Source organism: Emiliania huxleyi, assembly GCF_000372725.1.
Source record: "Emiliania huxleyi CCMP1516 unplaced genomic scaffold EMIHUscaffold_76, whole genome shotgun sequence".
Classification (NCBI taxonomy): Eukaryota; Haptophyta; order Isochrysidales; family Noelaerhabdaceae; genus Emiliania; species Emiliania huxleyi.
The window spans coordinates 1-12,531 of record NW_005196310.1 but is presented as its reverse complement, the minus strand read 5'-3'; the positions used below and the strand labels follow the sequence as shown (position 1 = coordinate 12,531).

The window sequence follows — 12,531 nt, the reverse complement described above, 5'->3', positions numbered from 1 at the left end:
TTAGGCAGCGGCCAGCGTCCCGCCTCCGTCTCGCCCGCACGCCTCTGGCACCACCGCCGCGTAACGCAGGAAGGCGACCGAAAAGGGCGGCGCCGAGAAGGCGCCGGCCGGCGCGGGCAGCGTCACGGGCGGCAGCTCCGGCACCTCCCCGCCCACAGAGGAAAGAGGCTGGCCGTTCAGTCGGACCTGCTCACACCAAAAGCCGGTGTGAAGAGCGGCGTGCCCGCAGAGCCGGGTCGGTCGGCCGCTCGTAGCCCCGCGCCGACTCGTCCAGGAGGCCTCCTCCGCCGCCAGCCTCGAGGACCCACGCCTCCGCGCCGCCGGCGAGCGGCGCGCCGTGCTGCCCCAGCTGGAGGGCGGTCGCGATGGCCTCGCCGCCAGCGTTGGCGACGCCGACGACGAGGCGGCCGGACGGGTCGCACGCGGCGAAGGAGCGCAGCGCGTGGTGCCTGTCCACACCGCCGCGCGGCCGTGAGGAGACGCCGGCTCACACGCGGGCGGCGGAGGGGTGAGGGCTTGCGCTGTGCGTGTCGGTTTCAATCACGGGCGGGCGGGCCGCGCGCAACACCCGCGCCCCAACCCCGGTGCCGCCCCCCTCGACGACGCGCCGCCAGAGGAGCGCCTGTTCACGGCTCCAGCTGTGAAGAGACTACGCCGCTCACGTCCGCCCTCACGCGCCGCCTCAGCCGCGCCACGAAGTAGTCGCTGTGGGTCTAGAAGTGTCTAGGAAGTGTCTAGGAAGTGTCTACGCCAGCCGCGCCACGAAGTAGTCGCTGTGGGCGATGTACCCGCGGTTCGAGTCCACCTATCCAGGTGAGGAGATCACGGGAGATGTGGGGAGATCTGGGGGAGATGTACCCGCGGTTCGAGTCCACCTATTTCACCGGGCCGGCGGAGACGCGAGGGACTAGCCTGGCCCTTGCCCCACCACTTTGTGTGTGAGGAGACGTTTACCCTACCTTACCTGACCTCAATGCACATCACGAAGTCTTCCAAATGTCTATAGGGAGTGCCTAGGGAGCGCCTAGGGAGTGTCTAGGCACCAGCGAGTAGTTGCCGCCGGCGAGGGTCTAGGAAGTGTCTAGGGAGTGTCTAGGGAGTGTCTAGGCACCAGCGAGTAGTTGCCGCCGGCGAGGGTCTAGGAAGTGTCTAGGGAGTGTCTAGGGAGTGTCTAGGAAGTGTCTAGGCACCAGCGAGTAGTTGCCGCCGGCAAGGGTCTGGCGCGCCACGGCAAGGTGGCCGCCGCCCGGCGTCGAGGCCGCGTGCGCGAGGTGGTCGAAGTACCTATTAATTATCAGTTGACAGATTACACGGTTAAGTCATTATTCGATTCGCAAGGTGGTCGAAGTACCTATTAATCAATCAACTAATTAACTGGCGACAGAATTAAATGATTCATTAACTCGCAAGATGGTCGAAGTGCCTGTTCCTCACGCCTCTGGCTGTGCAGAGAGACGCCGTTCAAAGAAGCGCGCGAACGGAGGCCCGAGGCACCAGAGGCTGGACTCGAACGTTGTGCAGGCGCCGGTGGGGCCTCCCGAGGCCCACGCCGCCGCCGTCTCGGTGATCATCAGCGGCAGTGCGGCGGCGGCACCTCACGATTAGTCGCTCGAGTAAGTTAAACAGAGAGTGGACCTCTCCGAGATGTCAGCGGCGGGCGGCGGCGGGCGGCGGCGGCACCAGCTCCAGAGTAGCGCACGGCGCCGACGGCGGTGTCGACGAGGCCGCGCGCCTGTGCATGAGTGGTACTACTGTGTTAGGAGGAGTGCGTGGACAGCGAGGGAGGCGGCGCTTCCGATCTCGGGTGATCTCGGGCGACCTCGGGTGATCTCGGGTGATCTCGGGTGACCTCGGGTGATCTCGGGTGACCTCGGGTGACCTCGGGTGATCTAGGGCGATCTCGGGTGATCTCGGGTGATCTCAGGTGATCTCGGCTGATTTGGGCCGCGCGCCTCGTCGAGGAAGGCGACGGTCGGCACCTGCGAGGCGATGCGCAGTTAATTAATCATTTAATTAACCATTAATTAATTAATTAAGGCGACGGTCGGCACCTGTGCGGCGATGCGCGGCGCCTTGCCGTAGCCTTCGTACATGTGGTACGTAAAGACGTCGAGAGGTAGCGGCGCCGGCAGCGCGAGCACGAAGTCGACGATCCAGTCTGGCTGTATGTGCACCGACGGCCCCACCAGCAACGGCCGCTGTCCCTCGTCCGGCCAACGGCTTGCGAGCAGCGCGCCCACTGCTGCGACGCGCGCCGCCGCCTCGGCTGGGTGCAAGATGTTCTGGTTCTCGTTGCCTGTCCACAGCGGGGCTGGTGTGGAGAGTCGCTGTCCACGGCCGGCGCCACGCCGCCCTGCCTCGTCATTCTGCCGAGCTCAAAGGCAAACGGGCGAAGGCGTGGCGGCTGCTGCGCCGTGTAAGAGAAGAGGGCGTCGATCTGCGATAGAGCGGCGGGCCAGTCGTCGGCCGTCCCCGGCCCGATCAGGTTCAAGTCGAGCATAAGTCGCACGCCTGAGGACCCAAGCACGGCATACCCTCATCCGACGGAGACGTCGTGCCGAGTCGGCAGCGCCGGGCATCCTCCGCGACCCGTGCGTGCCGCAAAGGCGAGAATCGCGGCCCAGCGCGGCCGCGTGAGGCAGTAGTAGTAGCCCGACGGGCACGGCGCATCGAAGCCCGGGAAGCCGACGTAGGTGACGTTCTCTCCCGCCTCAGAGCCGCCTAGCCGCAGAACGGCAGGCGCGAGAGCCGTCACGACCCCGAGCAGGCCGGGGCTCGCCAGGTCGATCTCGAGGATGGAGGCGTTGGCGCCCCACACGCTACCTTGCGAGCTGGGGTGGAAGTCCAGCGTGAAGGAAGCGAAGCCCGCGGGAAGACTGTTGACGATGTGGCGGTCCGAGATCTGAAAGCGCGGGCGGAAGAGCGGGCGTTGAGAGGCGCCCAGCCATTCTGTGACAGAGAGTGCGCACCTGGATGATGGCGGTTTGGTTTGTTGCAGTGGCGGCGGCTGCAGTGGCGGCGGCGGCGAACCAAGTGCCCAACATGCCGAGGCGTGAATCCGTTAGGATTCTCGCCCGCTCTGCTGAGGGGAGGGGACGGTCGACTGGGCCGGTCGCTCGACCCGATTCTACTCTACTATCAGTCTTACCATTCATGGACAATAGTGTCTGTGACGGCGGTGACATTCACAGCGAGGTCAGTTCACAGCCGAGGCGCCGATCCTGACACGCTCCACTTTCGGCTCGCCGCGGCTCGAGCAAGGTCTATGTCGATCCGCATCTTGCCAGCTGTGGCTCGCCCGTCTACCGCTACCGCGCCTACCAGATACAGTCGCAGATGCAGGCTTGCGTTGGCTTGAGACGTCATTCGTCCACGCTGGCGCTTGCGGTGCCATTCTGTGCTGTGGTTCTCGTGCGGTTTTATCGTTCTTCGTTGCGATTGCCGTGGTGGCGGTGGATGCAGCCGAGCCGAGTGTCGTCGTTGACGGCATCGCGCTCGTCTTTCGACTGCCTCGCTTCTTCTACCGACACGGAGACACGTGGGTCAGCGCGCAGTCGAAGATCTGGTATGCGTTTATCTTCTGTTGTCGTCGAGATTTCCGGCTGGGTCAGCTCACCGATGCGGCCCCGACCGGCCTTTGCGACAGCATCTGCGACGCTGCTCAGCCGCTGACGCCGCGAGAGTGGATCGCCATGGCGTGGCCAGCAGTACGGCGAGCTATGTCAGTGTCATTACCGTTGCAGTGATGTGGGACCCTCTGGCCAGCCTCTGGCACCATCTTGGATGCCGGCGCGGGTCCCCAGACTTGGACACATGCCAGTGGTGGCAGTCCATCCTCGCCTACCTCTGCACTGGAGGCAGGTAGTCGTAATATGGTCGAGTCTGGCGTCGATAGGACACAGGCCGACTCATTCTGCTTCAGTCCGCGCGCGCTGTCCCTGCAACCCACTTCGGCCCATCGACGGCCAGCACCCAGTGTCTGATTGACCCGCCGGCTGTGCGTCAGCAGCGGCTTCAGACGGGTCTGCGCCTGACGGGGATTTTGCATTGACGGGCTCTGCAGACAGCGCGTAGAAGCAACGACGCGAGGCCGTGGCCACAGTGTGGACTGCTGTGGTCTCCTGGCAGAGGCCCGAAACGTGGGTTCTCGAGGTCTCGAGGTAATGTTGGGTTCTCCCTAGAGGTAAGGTAAGGTAAGGTAAACTTCTCCACACACACGAGGTGGTGGGGCAAGGGGGGGCAACCCTCGCGTCTCCACGTCTGACGACGGGAGCCCCACGGCATTCAAAGTGCAAGGCCCAGTGCGCGTGGGTGAGCGGTGTGTGTGTGTGTGTGTGTGTGTGTGTGTGTGTGTGTGTGTGTGTGTGTGTGTGTGTGTGTGTGTGTGTGTGTGTGTGTGTGTGTGTGTGTGTGTGTGTGTCACGTCACTGCATCCTCCGCCGGTTCCTCCCGTCGCCTCTTCTTTGTTCGAATGTTTTTCAATCCATCCTTCACGAAGCCCTCCCATGTAGCTAGCGTTCTTGGCGAATGTCTCGAAATGGCCAGCAGGCGCTGTCTGCTCGCGGTCTGTGCGGGCCGCTCGTCCTCCTCGCCCTTCTTTCGTCCTCCCGTCCCTCCCCTCCACCATGGCCTTCTCGGCACCTCTTTCTCCATCCGCCTCGCCCTGCCTTTTCGCATCGTGCCGTTCGCCCTCCATTCGGTGACCTCCATGGCTGTCCGCCCCTTTTTGGGTGGCGCTCTCGATACGGTTGCGTCAACCTCGACGTCGCTGTCGCCCTTCCCGTCCCCGCCGGCGTCCGTGCCTCGGTTCGCGTCATCGGTAGCGTCTCCGTTGTTCCCTCGTGCCCCGCCGTCGCCCTCTCTGCTCGGGCCGTTAGCGATTTCGCTCCTCCTGCGTGTCGCCCCTCCGTCCCCTCCCCTTTCTTCGTCGTCATCGTCGCTGTCGCGAAAGCCCTCCGGTCCCTCGATTCCCTCGCCTATCCCCTCCGCTGCGTCGTCCCAGTTTATATCCTCATCCTCTGCGCACGTCGCGTTGGCTTCCTCTCTCCCCCTTTCCTCCCTGCCCCTCTCGCTGTCTGGTGTTAATGGACCACCTTCCTCTCCCTCGCCACCGTCACCGTCACCATCCCCGTCGCTCCCGCCCTCCATCCCCGCCGCCCTTTGTCTCACACTCGTCTCTGCCATGTCCGCCGTCGCCGCCGTCCTGTCTGCTGCGCTCGGTGCTCCGAGGTACAGTCGCTTATTGTTGCTCATGATTAGCTCACGCACCAGGACAGCCGTAGCGGCTGCCGGCCCTCGGCCGCATCGTCCATCGAGACCTGAGCGGCGTGTCCAACCGCAAGGGCAGCACGCCTCACATCCAACGTCTACGTCATCCGCTACACACGTGTGTTTTAGCCATTAGCCTCATACCGTATGCCGTATGCGTATCCACGAGATTCTATACCTACAAGCCTTGCCACGAACTACACGACTCACGTATATCGTATCATTCACCTACGGTCAGCCTACCTCGAACTACTTTCTGCACGAACTTCGCTTCCTATGACACTATGGAGCCGGGTGTGCAACGAGGCAGCAGCGGATCTGCTCGTCGGGCCGCGTCTCGCCCGCCTCATACAGCACCGCGACGAGCCCCTCCCCCACCCGCGCCACGCAGCTGTACGCCACCGGGCCGCGGTGCAAGACGCGCGCCCATAGGCCGGCCGAGGGCTCCGCCGCCCCGCCCCACGAGAGGCCGTCACGCGAGGCGCGCAGCAGCAGCGTGTGGCGCGTGAGCCCGCTCGGCGCTCCTAAGGGCCCGCAGTAGAGGGCGCCGCCGGGCACCTACGGGGAAGGCATCTCGGACGGTGCGCGGGGAGGGCCCCGGGAGAGGGGCGGAGGCCGCCCCGGCACCGCGAGCAGCGAGGCTTGACAGCCCGCGAAGCCCGGGTCGGGCAGGTCGCCTGCGCCGTTGGAGCCGCACGTCTTCTGCTATGGTTGCTTCGGCGTGTGGTGTGGAGTGTGGGGGTGCGACCTCGTGTGGCTCGAGGCTGCCTACCACTAGTCCGCCTGCGTGGCCGAGGTCGCGCCACGACTCGCCCTCGTCCTCCGACACCGCGACCCGCCGCCGGCCACGCCCCGACCAGTCTCGCATGCTGAGGAGGAGCCGCCCGCCGACGAGCGCCACCTGAGCCTCGTTGCACTCGGCCGGCCCTTCTCCTCCGAGGCGGAAAGAGCCGCCGCCGTCGTCGCTGATGACGACGTGGCTGCGCAGCTCGTAGCGAGTGCGCAGCCAGCCACGGGTAGGGCTCACGTGGTTGCACGGGAAGACCAGCCTCCCGCCCGGGAGCTGCACGCCCACGCCTGGCCCTGTGGCGTACCAGGTCCACCCGCTCGGTGAGGTCGGGCCCGCGCCTAGAGGTATGGCCGAGGAGACCGTCCGAGACAGGTCGAGAGATCTAGCCGTGAGAATGTGGAGCCGACGGAGGCACGCCTTTCGGGCGCACGTCGCCGCTGATCTCTCGCGGGCGACTCCACGCCGCGCCGTCGCAGCTTGTCGTCACGAAGACGCGCCTCGCCGCGGCGTGGCCGCACCAGATGGTCGCCTCACTCTCGTATGCTTCGCTCGCAGAGAGGAGCAGCACGACCCGACCCCGCACGGCGTCGTAGATGGCGCACGGGTTCCCAACCGTGCCGCCAGGTATGCCAACGCTGTCACCGTCGGCGACGAGCGCCACCGCCGACCACGTCTGGCCGCGGTCACCACTCCGGCGCACCACCACACGCACCGGTCCCCCGTCCTCGACGCCTCCAATCGTCCGCTCCTCGGCAAAGGACAGCAGCACCGGCGAGGCGGCTGGTGGCAGCGCCAGAAGCGAAGGAATGCGATATGCGCCCGCCCTCGCGATTTGCTCATTGGGAGGGAAGACTACCGTCGCAGGCGGAGGGTCGGGTTCCGCGGCCAGGTTGGGGACCGGCACCGAGCGGCGGCGGAAACACTGCTTCACCAACAGCTCCACGAGCATGAGGAAGAAGGCAACGCCACCCGGTAAGGCGAGGTTGCGGAGGTGGTGGCCGATCACCTTCCAATAGTAGAGGCCCGCCATCATTCAAGCAGTGCGGAATAGAGGCAGGCGACCCGCGATCATTCGACAACGAACGGAGAGCAGGCTGCTTCGGCGGTCGTGCTTCGGCGGTCGTGTCGGACTTGCTTTCTGTTGGAGAGTGTGAACTCAAACCTACTTCCTGACCGTAGCCTGACCGTCCTTGTGTAACCGTGCCTCATGTTTGGTTTGTCCTGCCGCGCACATTGTCATTCTCTTGGGTTTCTCCTGCCGCGCACATTGTCATCGACTTGAATCCGACTTGGTGGCTGTGGTGATGTAGCGATGGTGTGGAATCTATCTAGTGACCTTACAGCTCCTCCGTGTTCCGTCTCCTGACATGGTATGGTGTGGGTCTCTAGTGACCTATACAGCTCCTCCGTGTTTCGTCTCCTGACATCATGGACCAGCACATCGACCAGACATGCTCCTTCATATTCAAAATTAGCGGCAAGTACTGGACTCCTGATTTGATCCCACAAATTGGTCAAATTCCGATGTCATCAACGAAGCTGGTGATGCAGAACGGAATGAAATCGAGCGAGATTTTCGGCATGGACCGAGCGACCTTCTCCCAGTTCATTAGAATGTATGGCAAAACGCGACGGACCCAGGAGTGGCGATTGAGAAATTTCTCACGCAAGCTGCACCCGCACGTGCATGAGCTGCGTGAAATGCAACTGTATAATTACACGCGCCGTTCCGACGGCCGCAAGTTGCATTGGTTGCGCTGACGGGAAGTAATGAACGTCGACGCGTCTCTTCATGGGTGGTCCGTGCGTTCCATTGTCCAGTCCGCCTGCAGCATCTGCTCGCGCAAAAGAATTTCTGGTGCGGGAAGGGTTTTTCCCTGTTTTTCTCTTTCTGCCTCGCTCTCGCCCGGCGGACCTGGCGACCCCTGGCGGGGGCATCCGCGTGCTCGGGGCGCACCTCGGTCTCGTGGGGAGAGTCGAGAGCGCGCTCAAGCCGCTCTCGACGGCATCATCCTCATCAAGCTGTCACATGCGCTTTGACGCGACCTCCTGCACCCGCGAGGAGGCCTCGACCGGCCTGCTCGCCGCCGCGACCGCCGACGGCAGCTGGCTGTCTCGCCGCGAGTACGCCGGCGCTGCTCTGCCCGCTGCCCGTCCGAGGCGGTGCGCTGCCGCGGCGTTCGAGGCGCTGCTCTGCTCCCTGCCCACGGCGCGGCCGGCGGAGCGGGTGATGCCTCCCGACTGGGCGTTTGGCGCAGAGGCGCCCACCCTCGGCAAGGCGATGGCGCGCTGGGCGATGCACCTCTACCTCGGAGTGGCCGACTCGCCGATGCGGCGGTACGTGCTCGACGACGATGAGCTCGACGACTGGCGGTGGCTCCCCGACACGGGGTGCGCCGCCGAGCCTCGCCCTCGCCACGGCTGGCTGACCTACGACGTCTGCGAGGCTGCGGAGCGGCGGCTGAGAAAGCCGCAGGCTTGGTTGGGCGATGCGGTGACTGGGACAAAGGGCGGCGCGGCGCTGCTCGGCCAGCTGCAGGGCAACAGCAGCGGGCGCTGGCGGCAGCGGGGCGCGGCGGCATGGATGGCGACGGCGGGAGGAGGAGTCACGAGCGGCGGCGTCTGGGCGGCGGCGCAGGCTATATCTCGGCTACATCTCGGCCACATCTCGGCTACATCTCGGAGATCTCGTCTAGACCTCGTCTAGACCTCGTCTAGATCTCGTCTAGATCTCGGCTGCCTCTCGGCTGCACCTCGTCTGGGCGGCGGCGCAGGCGCTTCGCCTCGTGCGCTCCTCCCTCGGGCCTTGCGGGCGTGCGGCCGAGGCGGAGCTGTGGCGCAGGCCTTACTCTCAGTGAGTCACTCGGTAGTCAGTTGGTACTCGGCTCTTGAGCCCAGGCGGAGCTGTGGAGCAGGCAGCCCTCGAGCCTCCTCCGCCAAGCGCTGCCGCGGGAGCAGAGGGCGGGCGGCAGGGGGGCGGGCCTGCTTGGCGCGGGAGTGCAGGCGCACCTGCCTCTGGCGCGAGATCGCCCGAGATGACCGCCGAGATCATCCCCGAGATGACCGCCGCCCCCCCGAGATCATCCCCGAGATCACCCCCCCCCCCCCACCCGAGAGGACCCGAGATCACACGAGCTCACACGAGCTCACACGAGATCACGCGCGTGAGCTCACACGAGATCACACGAGCTCACACGAGCTCACGCGAGCTCACACGAGCTCACGCGCCCGAGCTCACACGAGATCACGCGCCCGAGGTCAGGTGCGGCGGGGAGACGCGTGCGAGCGGTGGGCGGCGGCAGGGGACGGGGACGACTTGCCTGCGGCCGGGGGGAGGCTGCGCCGCCCGTGCTGCGACCTCAGAGAGGGCAGCGGCTCGAGGCCCTCACTGCTTTGGAGTACACGAGTCAGGCCTTGCTACCGGGCAGCCGAGTATGTGTCCGCTGCGGCGGCCGTGCTTGCGAGGCTGCGGGCGAGGCTGCCTCCCTCCTCCCCCCTCGCCGGCCGCGAGCCGGTGCTGCTGCTCGCCAGCGACTCGCCGCGCGCTGAGCACGAGGTGTGTGTGGTGGTGGGTGGGGTGGGTGTGGTGGTGTGGGGGCGGTGGAGTGGGTGGGTGGGTGGGGGGGGCATGGCGCGAGATTGCGCGAGATTGCGCGAGATGGCGAGAGAGGCCGCGAGGGTGCGCGAGATCGCGCGAGATCACCATGTGCGGGATGCGATGCGATGCGCTCCTCCGGTGCGAACTAATTGACGACAATGAGTGATTAACAACCGATAGGTGCGGGAGGCGATGCGCTCCTCCGGTGCGATGGCCGATGTCCGGCTGCTCGCCGTGGCGAGAGATAGCCGAGAGGCAGCCGAGAGGCAGCCGAGATAGACAGCCGAGCTGTGGCCGAGGTGGTGGCTGCGGAGCGGTGGCGGAGCATGCGAGGCGCGGGGAGGTTGCGGCTGTCTCTGCACACCTGCAGCTGTGAGCAGGCGAGCCCGCGGGGGGAGGCGTGGGGCGGGGTGGAGGAGGGGGCCAATGTGGGCAAGCGGCGCGCCGCCGCAAAGAGAGGCTTCATCGAGGCGCGCAACGCTGCGGGTCTCGTCAACCGGACGGCGAACTTTGCGGTGAGATCTACCCGAGATATGGCCCCGGGGGCGAGGCACGGCCGAGAGACAGCCGAGAGGCAGCCGAGAGGCGGCCGACAGACAGCCGACAGACAGCCGACAGACAGCCGACAGACAGACCGCCGAGATTCCCTTTGCACAGGCGCTCTCCGCCGACCTGCGCCTCCTGTCGGCCAGCCACAGCTTCGTCGGCACCGCCGCCTCCTGGACCTCGAGGCTCGCGCTGCTGGCTATCACGGGCGAGCGGGGGGCGCTGCCGCCCTTCGTCATGCTCGACCGCCCGCTCGGCCAGCTGTGGTTCGCGGGCAAGAGCTGAGCGGCGCCGGGGGCGTTGGCACTTTTTCTTTAATTTTAGCACGCTCCGACATGCGGGCCACTTCCAGTTTCCCGACCCTCGCGAACTGCGATTGCGTTCCGATCGGACGTCCCTGTCCATCTCGTTCCTATATTCGACGTTCTTGCTCATATGCGTTTTCGGGTTCCGATTCGTTTCCGATTCGTTTCCAGTTCCTCCCCCTCCCTGACGAAATTCTTGCCCTCTCCTTTTTACATACATAAAAAGGTCGGTTCATGTGTGGTAGACCGAGAGCTTAGTACACACCTGTCCACGTTGTGCTTTCCTAAAAAAGAAGAATCTGAAAAGAAGAAAACGCACTTCCAGGCTCCCTCGCCGCGGCGCCAAGTGACCACATCCCGATCGACGGTCTCCTCTGCGCCGATGGCCTCCCACCGCATCGGCGCCCGCGTCGCTGGCCTCTCGCCAGAGCAGCTGTGCGCCATCATCGAGGCGCAGGCGGGCGCGAGCGACGCCGCGCTGCGCGTGGCGGAGGAGCACGCCGCACGGCTCGTGGAGCAGCCCGAGTGGGTGCTCTCCGAGGTCCTCCTCTCGCCGGACCTCGCCCCGCACATCCTCGCCCAGCTGCCGACTAAGGCGCACGCCGCCAAGGGGACGTGCCGCGCGTGGCGCCGCGGCTGGAAGGAGACGCTGAAGAAGCGCGAGAGGCCGCGCATGCTCGTGGTCGGCGGCCAAGACAGCGAGGGTAGGACTGTCAACTCGCTGGAGCGGTACGACCCGTCAACGAATGCGTGGGAGGAGGAGGCTGTGGCGCCAATGCCGACGGCACGACTGTATGTCGGCACGGCGGTTATCGATGGCAAGCTCTATGCGGCGGGCGGCGAGAGTGAGGCTGACGGCGCAAATTCCAACCTGGTGGAGCGGTACGACTTTGCTGCGAACACGTGGGAGGCGGCGGCGCCGATGGCGGTCGAGCGGTTTTCTCCCGCCGTGGCGGTGCTCGACGGCAAGCTGTACGCTGCGGGCGGCTTCTGCAACGACCACGGTTTCCTCAGCTCGGTGGAGCGGTACGACCCGACAGAGAACGCGTGGGAGGCGGTGGCGCCGATGGCGACGGCGCGGCAGGAACACGCCGTGGCGGTGCTCGATGGCAAGCTTTACGCTGTGGGCGGGTACGGCGGCGACGTCCTCGCCGGCGTCGCCGGCGTCGGCCGCCTCAGCTCGGTCGAGCGGTACGATCCGACAGCGAACGCGTGGGAGGAGGTGGCGCCGATGATGGCGGCTCGGGACGATCTCGCCGTCGCGGTGCTAGACGGCAAGCTGTATGCGGTGGGAGGCTACAACATTGACGACGGCACCCTCAGCTCGGTGGAGCGGTACGACCCTGCCTTGGATGTGTGGGAAGTGGTGGCGCCGATGGCAGAGGCGCGGTATAAGCTCGCCGTGGCGGTGCTCGACGGCAAGCTGTACGCTGTGGGCGGCTACGACGGTGACTTCCTCACCTCGGTGGAGCGGTACGACCCGGCAGCGAACACGTGGGAGGCGGTGGCGCCGCTGGCGACGGCGCGGGACTCGTGTCCCGTAGCTGTCTTGATGTAGACCAAGAGACGGCTGTTTCGCGCACGGGCCGCGCGCACCCGCGCACTCAGAAACAGTGCGTAGAGCGGTCTGATCGCTCTGAGCTCTCCTGTGATGTCTGATGATGATCACAGATCAGTGATGACTGATGTCTGTCAACACGAACCGACACGAGAGCGAAAGCAGCAGCTGAGACAGGAGAGAGTGTCTCGCAAGTAAAGCCGTAAAAGTAAGAGGCCCGGGCGGGACGGCGTCGTCTCACCTACCACACGCTACAGGCTAGCCTACACGCCCAAGCCTCATCTGTTCACTCTTCACGACGTGCCTGCCGCTGGCCGCCCGTGGGCCGTCGCTGAAGCAGCAGCGGCACAGGCGCGGTGAGCAGCGCGAGCAGCGCGGTGCCGAGGAAGGGGAGTGCACCGGGCGTGCCATACTTGCCGCCGAGCGAGAGGGAGAAGAGGTAGTTTGCGATCCACGGCGTGATGAC

The 12,531-nt window shown here is 65.5% G+C and overlaps 2 protein-coding genes across 2 annotated transcripts; both read right to left on the bottom strand.

The window, feature by feature from the left end:
* On the bottom strand, nt 1-3,155 carry EMIHUDRAFT_217873 (hypothetical protein; the record flags this gene model as incomplete). The annotated part of the gene is made up of 9 exons (XM_005760267.1): nt 1-186; nt 305-449; nt 750-805; nt 1,191-1,284; nt 1,495-1,559; nt 2,052-2,261; nt 2,336-2,511; nt 2,590-2,949; nt 3,149-3,155. The coding sequence occupies 9 exons, from the start codon at nt 3,153-3,155 to the stop codon at nt 1-3; spliced, it is 1,299 nt and encodes a 432-aa protein (XP_005760324.1).
* A 2,395-nt stretch (nt 3,156-5,550) lies between these two features.
* EMIHUDRAFT_217870 (hypothetical protein) lies at nt 5,551-7,091 on the bottom strand (the record flags this gene model as incomplete). The annotated part of the gene is made up of 4 exons (XM_005760266.1): nt 5,551-5,826; nt 5,896-5,973; nt 6,041-6,396; nt 6,515-7,091. The coding sequence occupies 4 exons, from the start codon at nt 7,089-7,091 to the stop codon at nt 5,551-5,553; spliced, it is 1,287 nt and encodes a 428-aa protein (XP_005760323.1).
* Between the last annotated feature and the right edge of the window lie 5,440 nt (nt 7,092-12,531).